At 40.2% G+C, this 26305-nt stretch overlaps 2 protein-coding genes across 2 annotated transcripts in view; one reads left to right on the top strand and one right to left on the bottom strand.

Moving 5' to 3' along the window:
- mitfa (melanocyte inducing transcription factor a) overlaps positions 1 to 5402 on the bottom strand; it is a 32561-nt gene extending 27159 nt beyond the window's left edge. Inside the window, exon 1 of the mRNA XM_030418946.1 lies at positions 5349 to 5402. Coding sequence (XP_030274806.1) covers positions 5349 to 5362 — 14 coding nt within the window. The 5' untranslated portion in view covers positions 5363 to 5402. The remainder of the gene's footprint in view (positions 1 to 5348) is intronic.
- Positions 5403 to 19469: 14067 nt separating this feature from the next.
- The window catches only part of frmd4ba (FERM domain containing 4Ba), a 52271-nt gene continuing 45435 nt past the window's right edge, over positions 19470 to 26305 (top strand). The window contains exon 1 of the mRNA XM_030418981.1: positions 19470 to 19716. The gene's annotated coding sequence lies outside the window, so the exon portion shown is untranslated. The remainder of the gene's footprint in view (positions 19717 to 26305) is intronic.

The following is a 26305-nucleotide window of genomic DNA, read 5'->3' as shown; positions in this document are numbered from 1 at the left end:
CCTAAAGGCCCCCACACACTGGCCCAACCGTTGGACATCTGAAGCGTTTGGAGAGACTTGGACGAGGTCGGGAACAAATATGTTTGGTGTGTTCAGGTGCGTCAGAAGCTTTCGGAGCTGCGCAGACGTTGTCGAATCCGACTGAGCATGCAAAGTCTGAGGAGTGCCGTCGGACGTCTGAGCCATTGGATTCTCTGATTGGCGGTGTGCTAGCGAATCAGCGCGGTGTGTGGGAGGGGCGGAATACTGTGTGCGCGCATTGGTTTTCTACGCACTCCGTTCCGTCATTTCTTGTTTTCATGCTTTGGAGTACTGGCACGACACTAGCTGTTATTATGTCCGTTCAGGACGAATTAATCTGTGTTCGTTTAGTAATGCCTCGCTGCATGTTTAGTATGCAGCTGTTTTTGTCTGAAATAGTTAAGTTTCGTTTTGATCGTAAGTAAAGAGAGTTGCGTGCATAAACCTCTAGTCCAGCGTCTTTAACACTAGAGCCACTGGCTTATTACATCTCGCGCAAGCGCAGAATGTACACGCTACTGTGGAGCTGGCAGAACATCGAAGCGGTGTGTTCAATGCAACTTTTGTGCCGAATGGGTCAGACGAGAGGCAACAGAGTGGTCGGAGAGTGGTCGGATAAGGCAGTTGGACGTCTGGGCGGTGTGTGGGGACCTTTAGCAGCGGCTTACCGATCCATTCGGAAGTAAGCAACCAATGTTTTCGAGTGATATAAACTAAAATTGCTACATATAGCTCCTTTAACCCCCTCCCCAGGTATTTTCTTCAAGCCTATAATGACCCTAATACAGATTTGTACCATAAAGCTGAGGGGAACTGCAAATTCACAGTTTTTTGATGGATTGCTGCATATATACATATTTATCAGAGCAGCTTTAAATCTTTATGAGGTTGTCTTAAATCCAAATAACCCTAATGTGATTAGAAGGGAAAGGCAAATCCCTGGCTGAACTGAGGCATTACAACAATTGTTAATTCTGTTCGTTAGCCCACCATTGGTGGCCAAATCTGTTTGGTAAGATTATTAGCTCTAAATTTGGTTTATCCTCCAAACTCCAGATCAGAGAATAATTTAGGGAGTAAGATGTGTGCCACCAGACTTCCAATAATTAGACTGTTGTGAGGCCTGAGGCAGTACCTCCGGCCCTTTGCAAAACAAGATGCATTTCATTTCTTTACAGTCGTGCTCATGGGCAATAAAACACTGAGCAAGAACTCAGCGCTGTTCTTCCACTACCCTCCTCCTGTCCGCTCTGAGTTCACCCTTTCAAATCTGCAGCGTATCTGAGCGGACAGCAGCTGCACATCCCAAACCGAAATGGATCCGGCAGTGCACACGCTGTCAGGATGAGGCATTCCCTGGGAAAGTGATCCTTTTGATAAAACCACCTCAAGTCCTCTCAGCCTGTGATAATCGCACTAATTAGGCTGGCATGTCAAATCCAGCCTCGGTCTATGGCAGCGCTTCAGGACTAGTGGAGAAACTCAATGATCTTCTTTTCAATCCAAGAATATCTTAACTTTTCACAGAAAGGTTATGACAGCACCTTTAGGATGTTGTTGACTAGCTGGACTTAACCGACGTAAATCATATAAAATCCCAGCCCCTGAGGGAAAAGTGTGATCAGCTGTGTCGAAGTGATGTTAGCGGTAGTTTTCTAAGTAGTTCTTCAGTAATATTCAGTGTTTGTCCAACCGCTCTAACCGCTGACTCAGACTGTTCATGTGGACTTGTTTTCCTTTGGCCAGGAGATTATTTTTTCAGAGGAAATAACTTTTACAGCATGAATGAAATAAAGGTTTTCATGCACTCACTATAGATTAAGTCATCACTGTGTTGGAATAAAGAGCAGAAGTGAACGGTGTATTTGTTAAGCCTTGTGTTTCAGTGATATTGGCTTTACGTGTTCACTGTTTACAATTATGGATGCACCTTGTTAGAGCAACATTATGTAACACACACACACATCACTTGTTTCTGCACTATGGAACTTCAGTGAGAGGGAAGGATCGCAGTGTTACATGCAATTGTTCTATTGCATTGTCTCAATGTGTGTATCACTGTTGTGACACAATAAGCTTAGTTGGTAGTTAGCACCTACATTATGTCTGACAAACTGTTAAGCACCAGGGGTTTGTATTCACGACAGTGTTGTTGCACTCAGAAACTGTGGGGGGCTCCAAGTCGCTCAAAATGCTAGTTTCTACATACTGTTGCTTTAAATGGCCTTATTAAACTGTATAGCGTGTGGAAAAATTACCTTTGCTTTGAACACAAACAGGACAACAAAACTATTAAAGTGCTTTTCGGAGCACACAAAGGACACTTAACAGGTTTAAAAGCAGAACAATAAAAACAACACATAAAAAAATTAATTAAATTAAATGACAAGTCATACATAAAAGCAGTTTTAAAAAGGTGAGTTCTGGTGAAGTTGAAGGTTGTGAGGTCTGTACAGTCTCTGATGTGTTTGGGGAGTTGGGTGCATGGTCCTGTGTGGTGGAGTGAGGAGTAGGTTTGCATTTACAAATGAGTGAATACTACATTTTGGGGGGTGAGGGGGGGCAAAACTAAATCACGTTATGTTCATGTTATCCCACATGACAGTACTTATATTTGGGGTCAGAGTACTTATATTTGAGATGTAACTTTCTATATTCATCCATTATTTTAAACTATGTTTGACAGCTGAGGTCTCTTGGACAACAAACACTAGTGTCATTGTATGCAGTGGACTTCTGAAACATGTCATCCAAACTCTTTCCATGAAATAAAATCAATGAGGTATCAAGGTGATAAAAGTATGTTAACTATGTTTTTGGAGCTTTGGTCAGGATTGGTGGCTGGCCTGATGTACCAACCCACTGCGTCAGTATTTATTGAGTGGAGAATGAGACTCATAATCAGCTTTCTTACAAACTGGACCTTTGATGTTGTAGAGTCACATTTATTAGGAAATATACTGACGAAGTTTATTATAACTCTAAACTAACAAAATATCAAACCTGCCAGTGAGACAATAGGCAGACTGTGAAAGACAATAACGCATTTTATTTTTTTCAAAATCAGGCTGGTGCTGGCTCGTGGACGTGTCTTAACAAAGTGTAATAATCTCGTTTTAAAGAGGACATTAAATGTACATGTCCAGCTGACCTCGTGGCATTGGTCACGGCTATGACACATGAGGAGTTCAGCACCACCGTCAGATGCATGACTGACAGTAGTTAGTCAGTTCGTGAACTATTGTTCGACGTGCTACTGTGAATCTAACTGCTAAATTGGAAAAATGCCATTTGCATCACTTCATTGTGAGCCAGTTGAAAAAAAATAGGGATGATTTCACATCATCTGTCGTAATCAAATATCACTACATGCTATAGACCAGGCCCGTTCAACTATGTTGTTAGAAAGGCAAGGTTTATAAATACAGCCAAAAAATATGAAGTGCCAAAGGGCCGGACTTTTATATTCCCTATCCCTGAAATGTAAAGCTCAGAATTGAAATACGTCCTTTTAAATTTTTTTCTTCAGCTTTTGTTGAGTTGTTTCTCTATAGAAAAAGAAACATATATACTTTTAAAAAGTACAGGAAAAAAATAATGCACCATTTTAAACTAGTATGTCATTTGTTTTTTTTTGTTTTTTTGTTTAAACAGACAATGTTGTTTTGCTTAGCAACACACACAGCTGATAATTAGCTAACTAACCGATGAATAAAATGATCATAGGGCTGGACTGAGGTTTTAAAGGGGCTGGATTTAGCCCATGGGCCACCAGTTGAATAGGTCTAGTCATTCTAAAAAATATTTGAGTGTACAATTTAAAAAAACAAAACAAATAGCATTGTAGTCTTAAACTGTTGGATTTTTTTTAGTGTGTTAAGGATAACCACTTTTGGCACACAATGCAGTGCACAGCTGGATACGCCCTCAAAAGTGATCAATAATGTAACAGAAACACTCACACAAGTCATATATTTTTGATCAGTAGTAAAGTTTTCAAATTTTTATCAAAATTTCAGCTTGACTGATGTTCATTGACAGTTGTAATATCAGGGTTAAGAAAAGTGGTTAGGCTATAATTTATTGGCATTAAATTTTAATGTATTAAGTGATCTGATCCTAGAAAGATTATTTAGCTCTCTTGGGCTGGAATCTTTTTTTTTTATCTGATAGTTGTTGTCTTCCTCATAAAATATCTGCAACGCCATTTTTAAGAAATTCTGAATTCTCATAATAATCACACCCATGTTGTGTTGGGTCAGTGCTATTACGTAACTGTAGGTTTGCAAAACTCTTGTAAGATTTGTATGCATTGTTTCTTCACTCTGCATGTTGCACAAACTAAGAGGGAACCCAAAACCCAGATAGGCTAACTTTAACATGTGGGGTTTATGAGTGGTTTTCACAATATTATTACAAGTTACATCAATTTCACAATGTGGTGGATTATGATCATGATTGTGTTCATGGTATGACTACAGTAGATGATATTCATGAGAGTATCCTCTATATATTCACACTACCTGTACACTTTTACTGACCTCATTACATTTCTGAACCCATCTACAACCTTGAAGCAGCCAAAATATGAGAGAATACCTGTGTGTTACTGACAGGAACATCTCAGGAGGCTTGAGGATGTTTGTGTTAGTTTCAAATACGTCCATAAATAATGTTCACAGCACGCAAGTATGTATGTGAAGACACTCTTGTCTCAGCCCAATTATGCAAAGAAAGGATAAGTTGCGATGGATAATGTGGTGAGTAATGCTCTCTGCATAACCGCTGTGGTTAGTTTGTTCATCACATCTGGATAAGGAAATGTGTTGGTCGCTTAGGATTCAGAATATTGATCCAAATTATTATCCAAATAAATAATTGGGATGTAATTACTTAGCAGCACTTACACACGACTCAGCAGATTACTGTTGGCTGTTTTACTGCTCATGTGTCCTCTGGCAGAAGAGGCAGAACACACAGATTTGTTGCATCCACTGAAATCTTCCTGACCAAACAGCACAACCAGTGTCGGTCATGCCATGTCCCTGTTGAAACACTGCCCTTTAGTGAGTTAATACATCACAGCCAAGCATGAATGTGTCTCCAGCCACATCAGTCCCACCGAAAAATGTACGATGACCTCCCTTGTCTCCTTGCAGATTCTCTACATTAGCATGACTGTGTAGCTAGGTCACACCGCTGATGTGTTGCCAATTGTGGAATTGTTAAGAGCTAAAGCACGACACACTGGTCCAGTCGCTCAAGAGCGCCAATCATGGAAGGGTGAATGCTCATAGGCAAAAACACATGAAAATTAGGTTTCTTACCTTTTTATTTTCATGTTCGTCGGTGATCCAAGGGTCTCCACTTGCTGCTGCTGTTTGAGGAAATGGGTCCTTTTAAAAACTCTTTATGATGACAGCACTTCCTGGTGTGACACAATAATGTCTCACTTGCAAGTTGACACAATGACAAGTCCCAGATGTCCGGGTTTTTGCGGTTAATTAGACGTATTTCGGTCTGGAGTAGGAGGATGACCAGTTCTCTGATTTTGCAACATTTATCTAGCCCCACTATCTTCATTCCCTGCTGGATATTTTAGCTAAGGTTTAATAGTCTTTACACTGTCTTCATTTGTGCCAGGCCATGACTCTTCCCTGGCTATTTGGAGCAAAGTGTAAACAATTTGAAGAAAGACAGGCAGGAGACATTTTTTGAATTATGTTGAAAACTGATGTGAATCTGAGATTCTGTCAAGCCCGCAAGTGATAAATCCTACAAAAGTATGAAATAGAGCTTAAGTATAAGCTTTTTTTTTTTTGCTGTGTGGGTTGAATTATCTACTTCTCTCTCGTCACAATGCTGTGCTTAAGCTCTGCTTAGATTTATGCACATAACACTTTTTTTGGGTGAGGAAAAACATCAAGGTTTGGCTTAAAATACCAGTTTTGGATCGCCACGATCCCAGATGGACATGGTCCAATGATTCCCATGATTCATAGCTGGTTTTGACACAAAAACAGATGGAAATGTCTGTAGGGCTCCTTAAAAAAGCACCCGTTGTGACTTGAGCTGTGGCTGGCCATTTTTGCAGCCTTGTTGGCTGTCACACTGCCCGCCTCTGTCCCCTGAAACTCCTAATTTGAAATTGTGTGAATTTGATCTGCCGTATAATTATTTCTGTTTCTGGAAATGTTAACCGCTAACACGATATCCTTTTGTGCCATAACCTAACCGGGTAGTTTAATTGCCTAAACCTAAACCAAACTGCGACCACACAAAGGTCTGATACATCAGTCGTTGGTATGCTGCAGGGGTCATGTTGATTTGGGAGAAATCAACCTTTTTGGTCAGTTAGCTAGCATGTGATGTTTTTTACTTTTCCACAGAATCAAGTTGTTTTTTTTAAGCTTAATGCTATGTTTATTAGACTGAGAAATGAGTGGTATCTTTTCACCAAACTCCAAGCAAGAGAGGTGATAAGAATTTCTTCTTCTGTCTGTGCTAACAAGCTAACAATCTCCTGACTGAAGCTTTACTATGGTGACAGCCGCACATGAAGCTGCAACTGATGGAGGCTCCTTCAAATTATGCAGCATTTGAGTTTTCTTGACCTTCATTTTTGCAGCTTTATTGCTGAAACATGCACATCATTGAAGAAGGAATTGGGTGTTTTAGATTAAGACTCGCGGACCCTGAGAGCATTTGGACCTCCTCGGGGAGGAAGTAAGCCAGAAAAAGAGCCATGATAATCAAACTTGGTTTAAGGCTGCTCCTAGCTAATGTCTGGTCATAGGAGAAGAAAAATGGACAAAACTGGACTGGCAAAACAACATGACATCAAATACTGCTGTGGCCACATAGACCTGTTTCTACCACATCACAGATCAAGCTGTTGCACTCGACGGGTGAGTGTTCTTGTTCTGTGCCAACAGAGCAGGACTACAGCAAGACAAGGCGAGGTGGACTAACATCAATTCAGTCAAAGTTGATTGACAGTGTTTCCCAGATGTCCAAGTTTTGATATGACGATGCTGACCACATCATCATCACCATCTTGACGCTGTTGCTAACACGCACCCTAACGCAGATTGAAAATACACCCTAGGTGTCTATGTGGATTTGTATATAACTGTATATATGTTCTTTAATTTGTGCAGCATGAAGAAACTTTCATTTCGTGTTGTGCAATGACAAATACATTCCAATCTTCCATTAAGACACATTTTGCATTATTGTGTATTAGATCAGTTAAAACTAAATTGATAAAACAGCAATTTTCTTGTTCTCCACAACCTTGTTATCCCCCAGTGACATCAGTGTGATGAACTCTCACCCTCCTCAAAGCTGCTGCACTGATAATGTCAGGCACAATTAATGTAATCAATGGATTTGCTTCTGTGTCTGCTGAGCGCTTTCACAGCGGCAACACCAGCGCTGACGCACCGAACAAACCGTGTTATTATTCCACAGGGTCAGTGTCCCCGTTTACACTGAGTGGGACACGTCATGTTTCTGGTTTCAGCTTGCTCATGTTTGCATGCAACCACAGACACAGATCAGCCTCATCATATGGGAATTATGATTTAATATATTGCATGTTAGAATGTTGTTTTACTCTCTATATTTGTTTTATCCCAGGAAGAGCATTACACTTAATCTTACCAACCACCTCTTATCAGCCTTACTGTAATTATTTGTGTTCCACTATCAATGTATACAGGTGGAAAAGTGCACATGGACCATATTGATAATAGGACTAAGGACAAACTTAAGTTTTTCCTTCCTAGGTTTGAATTTTCCACCATTGAAAATCTAGCACAGCTGTTGCGGCCACTGAAAACAGGAAGCGTGAGCTGTGATTCAACCATTTCCATGCTGAAACTTTGCTCTAAATTTGGTGCTCTCTTTTCCACACTGTTTCACCACCTTCCTCCAGCCGTGATGCATCGAGACCCTGTCGAATAGCCTCACAAAGGATTTCACAACGCCGCAGTCCCAAACCTAATTAGGCAGCACATCAACATATTCTGTCAAGTCTTGCTGGCCTCAAACTGAGCAACATTAAAACTCCGGCACGGGTTAAGAACCATCTTTCTCAAAGAGTTTATTCAGACATACATGCTGGTATTTTCCTTCATTACTGTTTACCAGCAATGGAATATATATAGTTTGGAGTTAGAAAATATGGCTTGTCAGATGTGTTTTGCTTCATACAGTAGTTACTGAAAGAGAATTCCCCTGTGTGTCTTTCTGCGCCATTACTGGGTGGAGCATACAAATGAATTTTGCCGGTTGATGATCAAGGACACGCCTCATTACAAGGCCAGTTGTCTGCACACAATAGGCCGATTCAAAGCAACATCGTGTGTTCTGTCCCAGGGATAATGAGTTCTTCACAGGGTCTAATTCAGAATAGTACAGATAATTCTTCCTTTTCCTAATTATCTTACCCATCAGTGTGTCAGTGAGCAATACACACAATACCACCAGCTGTGACCTAAAAATATTATTTGAGTGACTTGAGTATCTGATATTTCATGTGTCTTTTCTCATTAAGCCATCAGTGAAGCTAAAGACAGCTGTGCTATAATTCATGCGCTACACAGCTGGCCCTCATCAACAACTTGATAGAAAAGAATAAAATGTCTTCTTCATATTTATACAACAGATAGTTCGCTATCGGCTTCATCCTCAGCCCCACTTTGCCGTGGGGTCCCCCAAGGTTCTGTAATTGGTCCCATTTTTTTCACCCATATGTTCCCATTAGAATATATCACACACAAAAAAAACAACAACACATAAAACATCTTCTGTCACTGTTGTACTTTCGACAACTTACCTCTAGAGTCGTGCACTCAATGACCAATTGGAGGATAACAAATCCTGGATGGATCTTTTTCCTACTTGATAGAAAGTCACCCCAAAAGTCACCTGGGAAACAGAAGGTTAACTGAAAAAAAAATTTCTATTGTGGACTTAATAGACTGACATTTCATCATTTGTTGTTATTTTTGACTCTGAAACGGGAACAATTGAGTTGTCTTAGTGCAAACACTCTATTTTTTTTCTCTTTTTTGATGTGTAAAAGGTCTAAACTAAGATATTACAACATGCATAAAAAGGTTAATTTTGGTAAGTGCTCTAGCTATCACTATAATAACAATGAACTTATTACATATAGAATTTCATGTGCTCCTGGAAAAGCAGGACTTTGCTTCTTCTGCAGCATTGAATTTAACAGGACCATAGTCTTGTGTGATGAGGGTTTCAGCTGGTGTGTCTGTGCGTCCGTCTGCTCATCTCTGAGCAAAAAATAGGCCAACATAAGAACACAATCACAAACAGCAGTGACACTATTCCTAATAGATTATCTGTGTGTTTTATTTCCTAATTCACTTCTGCCAAACAGATCACTACAGATTGCAAGTTGGCCTTGGAGCACAGCACTGGGGCCCAGCATTCTCTGTCTAAACTGTCGAGTTGGTTAACATGGGCACCTAAAGGAAGCGGGCAGCGGTATATTGCTCCATATCACACCAGTGAGGGGGCAGGACGGAGTACTGGAGCCTGTGAGAACTGCAAAAGAGAAAAGGTAACGGCATTGTTTACAGGACAGTTTGGAAATGACAAGTCAAGAGAGTGGGGGAATAACTGCCTCTGTTCATGAGGTCGACCAACTGAGTTACCAGGGCGCCCCCTGGCTTGCTAAGTTAGATATCTTGTGTTGCACTCGCTTGACATTTGGCTATTTTGGCTAAGTTGTGAACTCGCTGCTTTTTGATTAAAAGCCAAGTCAGCCTATTCTGACAGAGGTTCACCTATTAGCACTTTACGGCCAGATGTTATTGTTGGTATTTCAGGTTATGTTAGCTTGGCCTGCTGTTGAGGTGCTGCAACTTTAAGTTGAGGTTTAAGTGTTATGCTGTTCTAATTAAAGTTTAATTAAAATTGAACGCAAATCACTTTCTAAACATTTCAGCTTTCGTGATATTTTGGATTGAAAAGAAATTTCAGGTTGTCAGTTTTTGTTGGATGGTTTTCACATCCCACATTACTTTCTTCATAATGAAGCCCACTAAGGAAAATGTTCTAGTAGCTCCCTTTTTTTTTTACAATTTGTCATTTTTCATCTCTGATTATAAATGGGTTAAACAAAGGAGATACAATTTATTAATCAGTGAATAAAAAGATATAGGCAAGATGCTGTTTTCCCCACCCTCCAAATGTTACTAAGCTAAAGGCTAGCAGCCTCCCATCTGCAACTCAGTCATTAACATAAAGTTAAAGTGATATAACATTTACTTGTATCATTCTTGGAAGAACAGCATGTAAGCGTGTTTCCAAGCAGTTTTTTTTATTTATTTATTTGTTTATTCAGACATGTTAAAGACAAAATAAGACAATAAAATACGTTTAAAAAATAATAATAATAATAATAATAATAATAATACCAAAACAAACAAGCTTTGAAAACATCAGGCATACAGCAAATCATTAAATCCCACCAGAAAAAAGCAAACAAATATTTTATGTCCGAAAAGGAGCAGGAAGGAAGTGTGAACTTATCGAGTCCTACTACTTATCGAGTACTACACAAATATGAAATCTATATTTCATTTTTTAACTTTATAATCATTCTTGTGAAATCAAAAATTCAGATCACATAAATAATAAATAAAATGTACTTAAAGGAGAACTTCGGTCGATTTAAACATGCAGCTTCATTGCTCAAGCTACCCTTGACTTGCGAGTACCGAAGACGCGAACAAATTTGGTCCAGCCATTACAGAGCTCCGTGAACGGAGATGTAGCATTGAACGCTAACTGCATGGGGTCAGAACTTCACGCTGTGTTTTAAGCATCTTAACATGCTCCACATCTCACACCAGAAGTTATGCAACATCAGCAGACACCTTAGCACACAGCACTGTAGCGTGTATGACTCAAACTGAATAAAAAAGTAGTTAAAATAGTGTGTTTGTGCAAGCAGCTACTTACCTGTTTGTTGACATCCGTGTGTTCCGGTAGCTAGACCAAACTAGTCAATTCGTCGAAACAAAACAACCTATGCATCCTATTCCATCCAGTATCCATTCAGTATATTGTCTTTGAACATTTGTTTGAACTTATGTAATGATGTACATGTTTTCAGTTCCTTGTTACAATTATTCCATAATGTGACTCCTTTGATTGTAACACAATGATATTTTGTGTTTGTTCTTACTAATTGTTTCTTGAATATATCGTTTCCCCTCAGGCTGTAATGATTTTCTTTGAATTGAAACAACTCTTGAATACTACTGGGTAATAATTTGTTTTTGGCTTTGCACATAATTTGAACTGTTTTGAAATTGACCAAATCGTAAAATTTTAGAGCTTTTAACTTGATAAACAATGGATTCGTTGTTTCTCTGTAAGTGGTTTTATTTGCAATTCTTATGGCTCTTTTTTGAAGGATCATGTGATTATGTGTCCTTCACTTGGAAAGGAGCTACTAGAGCCTTTAAATCCACCCACCTTGATTACTGCATTACCAAACTTCAGTGCTTCCTGCCAGTTCAGAATGAAACAGCAAGTTTTAAAAAACAAAAAAATAACGAAGACCGTGCTCCAAATCCAAGCCTCCTTCTACTTGCTTACTGGTCAAACCTCAGAGAGGTCAGAGTGTACTTTAGGGGTCAGGATCGAATAACATTCATGTGTAGGCCTCTGACATCACTAAGACAGTGCTGTTCCCTTTGTCTTTCCAATGAGCATGAAACTGTTTCTGTAATTATATATGGGTTAGCCACATGTTCCCATTCCTGTTACACACTGCATATGTATTATTTGTGTGACAGAGCATCTTAGCATCTGACAGTCGAACATGACTTCAGGGCCTACATGTAGTAAAGCTGCTGTAAACACGATGGTGGGCAAAGATAACTTAGGATAGGATCATGATTTTATAGGCATTAAATCTCAGACAGATATGAGGCGTCAACCACAGTAGTAACTGTGTTTTTTTGTCTGTTAGTCTAAATCTCAATCATTGTCCCAGAGAAGATTTTTATCTCAACTGTCCTGATGGTTTGGGTTCACAACACAGGCCATATTAGTTTGGGGTTCAACTTGCTTAACAATAGAGTCTGTGTGACTTTTCTAATGTTTTCTAAGGTTACAAAGGTGGCTCATGCATGCAGCTATTGCTATAGCTGGAAACGTTCAGTAGAGGGTGCCAAAGACATATGAAAAGAACCCCATGTAATGTCAAATTCACTTTAAATGTATTTTGTTTTTATTAATAATATTTAAGAATGCCAATTCTGAATTCACTAAACAGTCTCCTGTTAGTGTAAGGAGCTAAAACTCTGCTGGACTAGGTTTTAAAGGTGCGCTATGTAGTTATAGGGAGGGAGTTTTGATAAGTGGAGAAAAATCTTTATTGACTGAATAAACTGAATAAACAACCTAAACTTAAAGGAAAACACAATTTCATGCTGTTTTACTTTCCTAATATTTGGCGGACTCTGCCACCTTCTAACTTCAAACACTTATTTTCCTCTGAGAACAGTTTTTGTTTTGTTTTTCAGTTTTGGAAAACTAATATTTCTGAGTTTGCATTATTAACTAATTTATATTGTAAATATTCAAACTTTGAGGTTAAATGTTTTCTCCAAAATTGCATAGTGTCCCTTTTAATACTTGTTAACATACATGATATATAAGAGGACAGTGGTTTTGTTGCTTGTGACCCACACCCCTGAATATGAAGTCTCCTTGCAACCTGTCATCAAAAACAAATCAATTAAAGTGTGTCTTTTCCTCTCATAAGGTGTTCATATGATATTTACTTGAGGCCTGGAGGAGTAAAAAGACAACATTTATCAAGAAAGAAGAAGGAATCAGAGAAAAAAGAGAAACAGAAGCTGCCTGAAGCTGAAGATTGCACAAGCCGTCTCCTCCACATGGTGGTACTCTAACAGCCTGTCAGTGGCAGCGTCACTCAATGCTGATGGGTGATTGATGGAGGTTAAGGCATTTATGTGAAGCATAGAAACATGTCACATGTCAGCGTACATAAGAAAAAGTCCTTTCAGTGTGTCTTGTAAAGAATATCTGAAAAGACACAGGGAAACGTTTTAATGAACACAATAAAAATCATTAAACAAACAGAAAAATAAGTCAAACTACAGTCTTAAAGGAATGACAGTAAAAGGGTCAGGGAGCGCATCTTGTGTTGTCACATCTGTAGTGTCTTCTGGTTAGTTTCATTTTTCATGAGTGATGCATCCTCACTCAGCTTCCTGATGACGGACATTTTTCCAGCTGTGTCCTGATAACCCAAACACTGTAAAGGTTTTGATTCTCTCACACTTTAGGTCACATTATGTTTCAAGGCGAGCAGCCAAAAGGAAAACGTCAAAGTCATGAGACTCCATTAACAAGAAACTACGAATTTCAGTACAGTAGTCCTACACATCCTCGTGCAGCCTGCCCTTGAGTTCACACTGCAAGATAATGTAATTAGAGCAAGACAACGTGAGGATGAGCAAGGACACTTGAGGTCCTCTCAGCAATTATACAAGGTAAAGTCACATGGGGACGCACATCAATTTCCAAGTGTAACCATTCTTGAGATACTAGCCAAAAAGTACTTTGGTGCAACTCCAGGAAATGTTTGATATGCCAGACACAGATATTAGGATCAATCAATTTAATGGAGCATAACCCTAACGGTCTAACCCGGGTCAGAAAAGGGCGACTGTAAGATGTGATTTGTAATGCTTACATCATGTTGTTGGATTTCAATAATAGCTACCGCTTGAATTTCTTCTTATCTATGTTACAGTATATCAAATCACGTACAATGTACGACCTCAGATAGAGTTGAATATTGGAGCACATGTCATTGTTTACAGGATGAGCCCCAAGAAAGTCCTCCAGACCAGAACTTCAATGATTTCCTCTAAAGCACATTATAAGTTATGATAACTTGTTAAAAGATTATTCTTGCTCTACTCAAGAAAGACATATCTAGTGCTTGGGTGAATTATAGCTTAAAAAATAAATAAGAAAAATCCCTGTGGTTTACAGAACCAGATGTTTTCAATCGACTCCCCTCCAAGAAGTTAGCTGCAGAGAACTCTGTCCATTCTGGCATGTGTCCGGATGATGATGTTTTCACAGGTAATTAAATCTTCTTATGTAGTTTAGTTTCAGGGGTTATTCTGAGTTTTCTGATCATTTACTTTTGCGACAGTGACAAATGTAATGTTTTGTATATTTATTTAAATGACAGGCCGGCAGGTGATCAACTTCTGTCTTAAGGGTGTATCTTAAAGGTCAGTGTGATAACTTCTTTAGATAGTGTTTCGTTAACATCAAGAGTCTTGGTAGTTTGTGGGGAAAAAAGTATGTACTCACCCACATAAATGGCTGATTTTTACAGAATGCGCCCAGCATAGCCTTCCACCCTCACATTTGCTAGCTAGCATTGGCTACAACAAACCGACAACCACTTGAGAGGGCAGATGATTTGAACAACAGTGCTGTTGTGACTTGAATGTAGTGAAAGGGGGAGATAGAATGTCACATTTAATGACTAAATATAATAACACCTTCAAAGTGTAAATTGAATACTCACTTTACTGATGCTTCTTGTAGAATACTAAAATAATTATATATTACAAGAGATTAATTAACCAAAACGACTTTTGCGAGAAGACATACATGAACCTGTTTGACTGTCTTTGGTTGTGGGGTACCTTTTTTAAAAAGTTTCTTCCTGTGCAAGTTTTTGTTTTTATTACAGTTATTTATTCTGTGTTAATGGGAATAAACCAGTGAGGGGCAATAATAAAATGTTATTTTCACATGGTTTCATAGCAGTCATGTTCCTAGGACATCCACACCTCCTCCTCTGTGTGAATGCAGCCAAAGTGCACAATTCATCCAGTCCACTGTTTTCATACCCGCTCTGCCTATTTGTGTGTCAAGCTCAGCCCCACCCTCGGTCAAAGAGACACACAGACCTAAGGCTCTTTATACATCAGTGACAGACTAGAGACAAATCTGTGAATCCGTTTACTGTTATTGTTCAAGTTAGTGTATTGATATTATAAATCTCATCCAATTGACTGTTTACTAAACTCCCACCTTTAACAGTGACTGTCTAATAACTTTGTAACTATCTATACCTATAATAATAACCTACGTTACCATCAATGGCAAGGGGCATGTTATTGGCTAAGTGAGGCAGAGTTGTCAGCCATTTGTTTTGGTATTTAGCGTTAGTTAACAGAAGCTAGCTACAGCTGATAAAATCCACTAGCGTCAGTCATCACCCATAGACAAAATCCATGCCTGTGTACTAGAAATGAACCCTAATTTTGTCGACTTTTGTATAAAATCAATGACCCACTGTCCGAAAAATCCCATGCGGAAAATGTCATTGTAAACTGCCCATGTGCCACACAAGAACTGAAAGCTTGACAGGCATAGAATGTATATAGAAACAAGGTTTACCAGACAAAAAAAAAACTGCTTTTAATGGCTGGGACCAGAGAGGGTTCAGTTAAGCAGGATCTGCACAGTGATTACACATCACAGACTATTGCTTTACATACATAGGTCGAGATTATTTGAGACATCTACGTACTCCTGCCCCCAGTTTTCAAGAAGACGCTCCCAATAAATTCCAGAAGATGTGGGGGAGGGCTTACGCTGAGTGAAGAATTACTTAATTCGGCCATGACCTGGTATACACTAAAGACACACTGAAATGACCAAGAAGGAGAAGAATAAAGACTGGTGGCACGAGGACAACAGCACAACAGCTGACCTGCTTAGAGGTCTGATGAGAGGATGAGATGGGATGAAGGGTCAGTGCTCACTTATTGTGGATGGTACTTATTGTCACCCCATCCTTTGTTTATCTCCGTGGTCATTCAGGAGTGCATAAAGTTTGCTTTAAAGGGGAGCATGAAAGTTGGAAGGAGTGAATGTCTGTCAAATTACAAAAGAAGATGACATTAGCAGTCCATCAAGGTCAGGGCTGATGGCAGGGGGGCAGAGTTAATCTGTGCTGAAGGGGGTGGGGGCAATCTGCAACTGAAGACAAGGAAGACAGGATGCACATTGACAATGGGCCAATGAGTGTGGGACAGTGTGTCAGTCAGGGGCCGCTCTCAGGAGGGTAGACCTCTCCATGTTAACATCTGTTCCACGAGCACAACATAATCCCCTTGTACTTAAAATTCATAGTTTCCTCCCTCTGCAGAGACAAAGCTGCTCCTCGACTCTCAGATGTTTAACTTGGGCTACAAATCTCTGATTTTGCGTTACAGTCTCACTAAAAACACGACTTTTTTTTCTTTTCGTCATTGAAATTAAAAATAAAAAAAGACTACAAGAATCTTCACATGATGTAAAAAGTTTTGCTTTTTTGAATCATATCTGGAATTTTATTATTCTACATGTCTTTCTGTGTTTTCCCAGTGAACCCTACAAGCATTTTATTCTGCAAAATCGACAAATAATGCACCGCTGTCTTTGTATTATCATAATGCTTACGGGAAGTGTCATCAGAACAATAGCTAGAGAGCTAATCTCAATGGAAGCCGAGGCCAAGCAGAGATTTGGTGTGCATGTGTGTGTGGAGGGGGGGTTACTTGGTGCACACATGGCACTGGGGTGAGCCTAATCACGGGCTCGCAGAAATCCTCACAAATGGGGAGGGGGATGGGGGCTATCCCTGGGGTGGCTCATTTAGCCTTCGAAGAAAGCATTTTGCTCCAGTAGAACAGCCGTCCTTCACCTACACATGAAAACTCATCCTTTTCCTTTCATTTCTTTTTTTCTTTCGCTCCTCTGTGTGTATGCACAGCTGAGATAGCCGAGGAAACATCACCTCATGGCTGCCCTGACATTAGGTTCAACTGCTTTATAATAAACTGGACAGTATCATCCCTCCCATTTCCTTTCTCCTGCAGTTTCTGTGGCTTACTGGGCTTTTCCATTGTTCAGCCTGCTGTGAAGCCACAACAGCGTGGCACTCCTTTCCTTCCCCTCCCAGTGTGGTCACTGGAAAATCTCCAACATGTCCAAATTGTTACTCGTAATGTTCCAACAAACCTGGAGACAAATTCTTCTGGGTCACAATGATTCTGATTTCAAACGATTCTTTCAGAGATAGATTGTGATCTTAAGGATTAAGAGGTAACATAATAGATGCAAAGGACATTCTGATAATACTGTAAATATACTAGCTCATTTAAACCTGCAGTATTTTGGCCACTTGGGGGTAGTGCAACAAGCTTTAAACACTGACATTTTTGTTGATACAGGAAATGCGCTAGCAAACAGTTCCCTATTCATTCATCCAGAAGAAATGGCGCAACATTAGCTTTAATGTGGAGACGTGTCTGCGGTCAGCTGATGAATTAAGTCCAATATTCAGTCTGCATGTCGCTCTGTTTTGGTCTCCAACAACTCCTGAGAAAAATCTCTGGCTCTCCAGCAGTTAAATGTTCCACTGTCTGTGCTTTTGTGTCTGTATTTTGTGCTCATTAGGTTGTGTACAGTCGTGTTTTCAGAGCAGTTCTTTTTTTGCTGGAAACACGTCTGCCTGCTGCTGCTGGAGATGACACTGATGAAATGGTGAGAGTGAGGTGAAACAGAAAAGTTGCTTGAGGAAAGCCAAAATAGTGACTCTAAAATGCTCTCTGGAAAGTCAGTTCAGGTGACATTACAAGAGTAATTTCACCCAGTACTAATACAAAATCATTAATTGGTGCAACTTAAAAAGTACTTTATTAATGCTATGTAAATCAGAGTATGTATAGCTGACTTTGTGCCATTCCACCACTCTAAACTCATAAAATTGATATTGTAATACACTTACTCATCTAGTAATTGAAAATTGAAAAAAAGAAAAAAAGAAAAAGCAACAGCTTTATTACACTTATTACACACAAAAATCGCGGTGTGTATTCTGACAAGAATAACCCACACAAGGCTCCAGGGCAACAATGTTTCTCAGAAAGCTGCTCAATATTTCACTGCCCACCTCCAATGTGCATCTGTCCTTTGAGGAGCACATTAGACAGTACAGGCAAAACAGCACTATGAATAGATGGAGAGCGTCTTCAGGTAGTGTGGTTAGAATAGCGTTTCCTAATTATCTAATCATCCACAACTATCCGCAAGCAAGAGTTGCTCGCTGCAAATTAAAAGGTAACTCCACCAATTTTAAACGGTAACGTGTGTGAGCAGGTCTTGTGGAATAAAACTGTCATAGGTGAAAGAAGCAGCATAAAGCCTGTAGCGGCTCCAGAGGAAGCTGCAGGTGAGCTGATAAATTGCCTCCAGTGATGTCATCCAGTGACTATGGTGCATCGTGGGTAATAAAGGTAGCAAATGCTTTAATTCATCCCCATCATTTAAATCGTTCTTATTTTCATTTACCTATTTTTTAGTGTTTTATTTTACAGGACACAAGTTGAACCAGAGATATCTTGCAGCTAGTTTGCATCTGCTGTCCCTGGGATTATTAAATTGAGTCTCTTAATCTGGTAACCGATAAGATATGTGATTCAGTAATTCATATTCAACACATGTGAATTATGTGCCTTTTATTATTTTATTTATTTATGTATTCATTTATTTGTTGTTGTCTTATTCTGCCATTGACTGATGTTACTTTTCTCAGTCCCTGCTCCTCATACTCTGAACTGGGATGACTGATTATGCTTAATAAAGGGGGGGCAGGATAATGGAGGCACCAGGTTTTGAAAAGCAATCAGCTGCTCTGCATTGCACTCTTTAAAAACTGTTGGACTCATTATGGGCCAATTATAAACAAATGATCACAACCCAAAACACAGGAAACAGAGATTTCACCTTTTTTATTTATTTTTTATTTCATGACTTCTTCGTTCTTTTCAAAACATGGCGCCTGCGTTACCCACAATGCAACGTGGTCACCGAGTGACATCACTGCAAACACACTTTAATAGCCTATGTGAAATCAGAATCTGAATCAGAAACACTTTATTGATCCTCGAGGGGAAATTGCTTGCTTATAGCTGCTCCCATTCAAAAATACGCAGAAAAATAAAAACTACATACGAGCAAGAATAAAGAAATGAAATGAAATTGAATGGAATGAATGAATGAAATTGGTGGAGTGACCCTTTAAAGTATCACTAACACTAGAACACACAACTTGATCATCAATCGATGGACGGTCATTGTTTTCTGATCAGTTAACACAAAGTGGATGATTCAATCCTTCACTTAACTTTTGGTCTTTCTCCACTGTCGCTGGTGCGTTTAGCAGCAGAGAGCGCTCCTCCACAGCAGCGCGCCGAGGCAGCGGCAGGGACATTCATCCGTCCCATCCTGAATGTGTGGTGGAGAGGAGGAGGAGGAGGAGGAGGGGGTGGAGGAGGCGGGGAGTGTGAATGGATGGGACTGACTGACTGACTGGCTGGCTTGCTGGCTGGCTGTGCGGAGGCAAGGTTATTACGCCGAACAGGCGGCAGCTTGCCCTCCTGGACTTTTCAACCCCGATCTCCGACGAACTGACAGCCCAGCAGATCTCTTATTGTGAAAGTGTCGAGGGAGGCGGAGAGGTGGATCTATCTGAGTGACCGGTGCCGGCTGAGACAACAAAAGTGGGAGCGATCAGATCACAACAAAAGACAGAAGGTGAGGAAGCGTTCATCTGCACACAAACACAACAGTCTGGAGCTCAGGGCTCGTTTATTTTCACCGTAAGACAATATCCGGTGCTCTGATCACCTGTGACAGCTTTTCTCTCTGTCACACGGCTAGTTCTGCTATGTTGCATTTTTAATCACACTTTGCTCTTTTTGGTACTTTAAAGCTTTCTTTGGAGTTGAGCCATTTGTAGCCTTTAACTGCTTTGTTTGATATTTTATGCAGTACTTGTTTGGAGAAATGCGCTTCTTTCTTCTAACCACTCCATCTGAAAGCAGCGCACAGCCGCTCTGTTGTGGACCCACGCCTCCTGTGAACTGGCATATTCATGTGTTTCACCTGACTGCTGCTGACTGAATGTCAGCGGGCTGTTGAACTGTTGACATGTCAACATGAGAGTGCTTTGCTGGTCAGAAACTTGTGCTGGAGTTGTCAAATGGTCATTTGGACACAGGCGGGAGGTTATGATTTCACCACCTGTGATGCACCTTAAAACTGAAAGGATGAGGAGGAATACAAAATAAGAGTGTGTACTTCTGTGCTTTTTTAAAAAAAAACGTTTTATTTTTTTATTTTCTTCAAGCCCAAATGGATCCCTGACTCTTTCTTTTACGTCTCTGGGGTCAGATGGTCTCCTCTCCTCTGTGTGAATATCCTGTTTCCTGGACTAAACAAACAATGGGGAGCCAAGCATGGCAGGCATATGATATCCTGCATGGGTCTTGTGTCACCCCCGTGAAAAATAAAAGTGTGTGTGGTATTTGGGACTTGGCTAAAAAAAACAAACAAAAAAAACAGGATGAATGCTTTTAATACAGAAATTAAAAAGTGTCATCCATTGGTTGCGACACACAGCAGCAGGTCTGGCATGAGGAAACCCGGTGGCATGAGGCGTGTGGGTGACGCAGAACAAAGGCACGGGACTGGTTTGTATAGGTGACTGTGTTGAGTTTGTGGCTCATGGGTGCAACATGTGCCCCTCTTTCTCTCTTTCTGACTCACGCACACAGTCAAACTGCAAAGGCAGCGCTGCTTTGTGTTGACTTTAGTCTAGGGTGTTCAGCTGCTTTTAATGGGGTCAGCGCTTCTGATTCAATAAAGCTATTAAGCGTCACAGAATATTCCAACGCCACTGCTCCACACAGATCGGAGTTATTTGCCTATCAGGCTCCATTAACAGCCTTATCCATACAAGGCGGTCTTCGAAAAGGGTAAACACGATTACACACCTCATCCACGCAACCTGGGCAGTGGGACCTGAGCTGGTGATGTGTTCCCACCTCTCCACACAGCCCCTGTTTTGTATTAAAAGTTGCTCATCAGCATTTTTTCTTCGTCTTTCCCACACATCTTTATTATAACCCTCTTCAGGGGGGTTTGAATGAGAGCATTTGTCAGCAAGGCTATGTGATACTGTTGTCTCGCAGGTTCGCATGAGTTCCTGTCAGACTGGTTCTGACAGCAGAAGTTAAATCCGTCCAAGTCCAGGCAACAGTATCAGTTGGCATACTGTACATACCAAAAATCTCACCTGATATCAAGGTTGTGAAAGCTTTTATGGTGACTGGTAGGTGTTTCATGGCAGATAAGTCTCTGCCATGCAGTCTGTTCTGAATAAAAAAAGCAGACAACAGATAGACATGTAAAAGCACTGCCTACAGAGGAACTTAAAGGGTCGCATCAGTGATTTTACATTGTGCATCCATAAATTTGGGTGACACACAAGAACAACATTTTAAAAAAGAATCATCAGAATCGAAGCAGCAGAGGCCACGAAATCCTGACTTTTAGCCTCAGTATAAGTTAAGCTTCAAAAAACACTGGATCCTACAGTTCATCTCTCATGACATCATCAGGTATGACTTTGGAGCATTCCGCCCAGAGCCACAGAAGAATTATTCAACCATTTTCAAACCATGCCCAGGATGCCTCATGATGAGTGAACTGAACTTGATATTGTATTAGTGAAGTGCTCCATGAAAGCGAGATTCTAACTTTTGCAGCAGCCATAGCTAGATGCTAAGCTACTGTTAGCAAAATTTTGGTTTAGTATTTAGCTATAATAATAAGAGTTTGTAACAGGCAAGTCAAAAAGAGTCATGAAGTCAGTTTTCTGACTCAATAGTGAGTGTTATACGGTAAAGCCAAACCTAAAATGTGCTAACATTAGCAACTGCAAGCTAGCCTACTGATCATTCTGGATGGAATAAGGCTGTAGCAGCAAACTGTCTGCATGTTTTCAATTGAGTAATGGTATGTTTTATTACATTCGCTAAGGAGGTTGTGTTTTCTCCGTGTCCATTTATTTGTTTGTTGGTTGGTTAGTTGGTTTGTTAGCAGGAATAACTGCTGAATGGATTTCACTGAAACTTGGACGGTGAATGGTGCTGGGCCCAAAATAGACCCAGTCAACTTTTGTTGTGGATCTGGATAAAGGACAGATTACAGCACAATTTCATGCAGATCCAAATATAAATCCAGTTGTAGCGGATTTAAATATGTTAAATTTGATACTTGATGAGGCATGCCTGAATTCAAAGGGACTGTTGGGCCATTCTAGTTGCTTATTAAGTTTACGTTAAATTTTTGAGATAAAAGTATTTTATTCATTCTCTCATTTATTGGTATATTTTGTTTTAACTTGTCCAAAATCCAGGCAAAAATCTGTGACATTACTCTCTGATTGACATAAAAACACCAGATTAACGGGTGCTTATCTTGGATCGGAGTTGAAAAACATGGATGTTGTGGATTGGCACTTTAGTGTACGTAAACAGGCTGGCTGCCAGAGGCCTAATTCAGGGTCAGACACTGTACTATTTTCTAGTGAATGTGTTTGTGGGTCACCAGTAATCTATAGGCTTAGCAGAGGAAATCAATTCAGATCCCCGGTCCAGAGGGGACATCTGAGTGAAGAGGCCGGAGCCTTGCTTGTCGAGTATATTTAGTAAAAAAAAAAAATAGTTCAAAAAGGTTGTCTCTGTCTCCTGTATTTGCTGTAAATGCCCTCAGAGTTTCCAGTGCCTTCAGTAACATAATCCCTGCTAACATGGGTCACACTGAAAGTTGTGTCAACAGGAATCTGTTCCTCATTGGCTGTAAACCAGCTCAGCAGTGTACAGACGCAACATCTCTTTTCCTTGTTTCATGTCTGCTTTGTCCCGTCAGACAGGACATCCTTAGTAAAACAAAGAGTCTGGCCCTCAGCTTCTCGTGCAAAACGCAGACATTGTGAAACTCATTGTGTGTTTCAAAATTTACGATTCTTGTATACAAGAAATACCACGTGCAGTGAGCTATACGAGACCGAAATACTGTTGTCTTTTGTCTGATTTTGTGGGACTCGTCTCTTTTATGTGCGGCTGTGATGAATAACGATGTTCAGGGTCGATTTGTGTGTTTACTCCCCTTCAGAATGCAGCAGAAAACACAAGCATCAGCCCTGAAGAGTGGCTTTCAGCTGGTTGGGAACTCCTCTGGGAGCTGGTTTCCATATAATTACGATGAAAGAGACTGCATTAAAACAGGCTACAATCTGTTTAAGGACAGACACTTGCCGGTTTGTGGACAAAAATCCCCATAAAATGCAGCGCTGAAACCGACCTCCTTATGAATTATTGAAAGAATGGACTCAGAGATGGATTTATAGGTTACCCATGTGTAACAGTGGCTGTTGACCCCAGCCCTTCAGAGTAAAAGCTGCCTGTCCCTGGGGACTGTCAGTGGGAAATTAATCACAATTCCAACAGTGCATGGTTTATGCTGCTACAACAACCTGCACAAATTAGGTAAAACATTAGGCTGATGATGCGTCATCATTTACCCAACATGAAGACAACTGTTTTAATGAGAAAGCTATTAGTGGACTTGGAGGGCGCAACCCTTCAGCAGCAATCTTTATTTGTGTCCTCTGGCCAAGATGTTCATATGGAGCTGTTACATTCAGCTTTCATGTTTCTGTGTATTTAGGTTAAGTAACTGTAATACAATTTATATTATATTAATCAATTAGACTGTCAAAAGAAAAATTGCCAGATATTCTGATAACTGATTGATTGTTAAATTCATTTTTCGGACATAAATGTCAGATATTTGCTGGTTCCAGCTTCTTACATTGGAGGATTTGCTGCTTTTCTGTCATTTATGAAAGTACACAGAGAGTCTCTGGGGATTTGGACTGTTGGTTAAACAAAAGAAGCCGTCTGAAGGCATCACTTTGGGCTGAGCATTTATCACATCTTTTGACATTTTATAAGTCAATCAATGAATCAATAAATCCTGAATATGATTAATCGATAGTGGAAATACTCATTAGTAACAGCTCTGTATGTTAATGTGAAGAGTAACCGTCAAGGCCCTTTCACATGATTCTGGATGATGAACTACATTGAAAACAACATTTCAAACAGAAGATGGTGAAATCATTAGTTATAAAGGATAGCTGCACAGGCAGCACTTGTTTAAGATCAGGAAAAAGGTCATAATCTGTTTGATACAGGAAAACGACCGTATTAGCACAAGACAGGACGTGTTAATTAACATTGAAAAAAAAAACCATGATATTTCACTAACCGATTGGAAGGGCTTTTGTTGGCTAGGCCTAACCACAGGCAAAGGATGGCAGCTCCATTGAACACCACCCTGACCACTGACCTATGACATCTGTTTGGTACATGTTGGGCCCCATCTAATCCGAAAAGAACGTTGACTGTGAGCATAATCCACCGGTTACATTTCTCACTACAACATAATCGGTAAAACAAACGCGTTGTGTATACATGTAAGTTATGGGAGACAGGGTTGCACAAATAATAATAATGACTCAACAATAATGACTCAAGAGAGCTGTTGTTTTTTTGGTTTTTTTATGCAAACAAATTCCGGCAGTAAGCGAAATTGAGTTGACTTGCACAGAGTGGAACACTGGCTTGCAGGAAACTCTCAAAAGCTCAGGAAGTTAACGTCGGTGCTTGTTAAAACAAATTCAAGTGTGTTTTGCTAGAAAGGTAGACGTTCATATGAGGTGTTGTCAGGAAGGCATTTATAATTGATCTGAATGGCCACAATCAAGGGTGTAGTGAAAAGCTTTTTATCCAGTAATGGTTTAAATATGGTAGTACTGGTAACTTAAAGGTGTAACAGCACACATTTTCAGACAGTCTCTCTTGGCTGGTCTCATCCATAATGTTGTTCACACTGACAGAAGTATTTGTGAAATGAATGAAAGTTGGAGAGAGGGTTTCAACCCCTGGCTCACGTCTCATCTCAGGATACCTGGCCAGTTGATCCGTGAGGTTGGCTTGGATGTGGGATTGTTAGTTTTAGACACAACCTTGCCAAAAACGGATCTTGGACGGTCTGACAAACACTTCTTACTACCTTTCCGCTATCAGGATTGAGGTCTGCACTCAACAACTGTCCAACAAGTACGCACACTACAGTACATGCAGCAATTTGCCAGGGCCCGTATTCACAAAGACTTTTATCTTAACGTTAGGAGTACTTCTAAATCGGACTAAAAGTTTTTATGTAGGAGTCGTTTCTTAAAAGTAATTCACAAAGCCGCTGAGACCTACTTTTAGATATGAAAACAGTGAACTCCTAAACTAGAAGTAACTCTCTGTTGCTATGGATGACGTCATTTTATAAGGACACACTTAGAAGCGGTGACAACGGTGATTGGCTGTTGAGTGACAGGGCAGCCCATTGAAAAGTCATTTAGGCTACGCAATGCATGAAGTGAAAATAAGGAAGTTGCCTGCAAGCCCATGACAAAGCCTATGGAAAGATATTGGATAAAGAAATGTGTTTATGATGAGAATTAAGTGTCCCCCCCCCCCCCCCCCCCCCCCCCCCCCACAACAAAAACGCTTCGGACAAAAACTACAAATTAGAAGATTCCGATGAAAAACGTGAATTGCCAATAAAAGCGGTACTTGCTCGAAGAGCTGCGTCAAACCACTCTCCATTAAAATTCGGGAATCCTGTGTTGATCCGGGCCATTTCGCAACAATGTCCAGTATATTGTAACATGCATCAAAGACAATTTGTGTATTGATGGAATGCAACTTTTTCCGATTGACAAAAGCCCTATTCACACGGGACTAGTATAACCTGGGGACCTCCAGTAATTTCTAATAATTGCGTAGGTCGTCTGTGATCTTAATCCCGTGTGAATCTGCCATGTCCATAATTTGTAAAGTAAAAATTCCACCGCAAATTACCTATCATATTTCACCAAACACAGAGGTCATGTGATAATATCAGTCCCGTGCGAATCGGCATCTCTGTGATTTGGGATCGTTTTTTGTTTTTCTTAAGGTTTTTTGTGTTTTCCACCTTTTTTCTGCCTTTTTCCCGGTCGAGAATTATGGAGGCTGCGTTGGGAATTATAAATGAAAGTTTTGACAGCATTTTGGGTGCAAATTCAGGAGGCTCATCAGAAGAGCGAAATTTCGAAAGATGATTAGATGGATTACATGCATGGCAGCATGCGGTAAGGAACATTTTTCCATCTTTCAACAGGCTCACCAGTTATTATATTAAAAATATCCATATATAACAGTTGTGCTGCTCC

Source organism: Sparus aurata, chromosome 6 (assembly GCF_900880675.1).
Source record: "Sparus aurata chromosome 6, fSpaAur1.1, whole genome shotgun sequence".
In the NCBI taxonomy this organism is placed as follows: Eukaryota; Metazoa; Chordata; class Actinopteri; order Spariformes; family Sparidae; genus Sparus; species Sparus aurata.
Note: the sequence above shows the minus strand (reverse complement) of the source record. Positions and strands in the feature narration are given on the sequence as shown.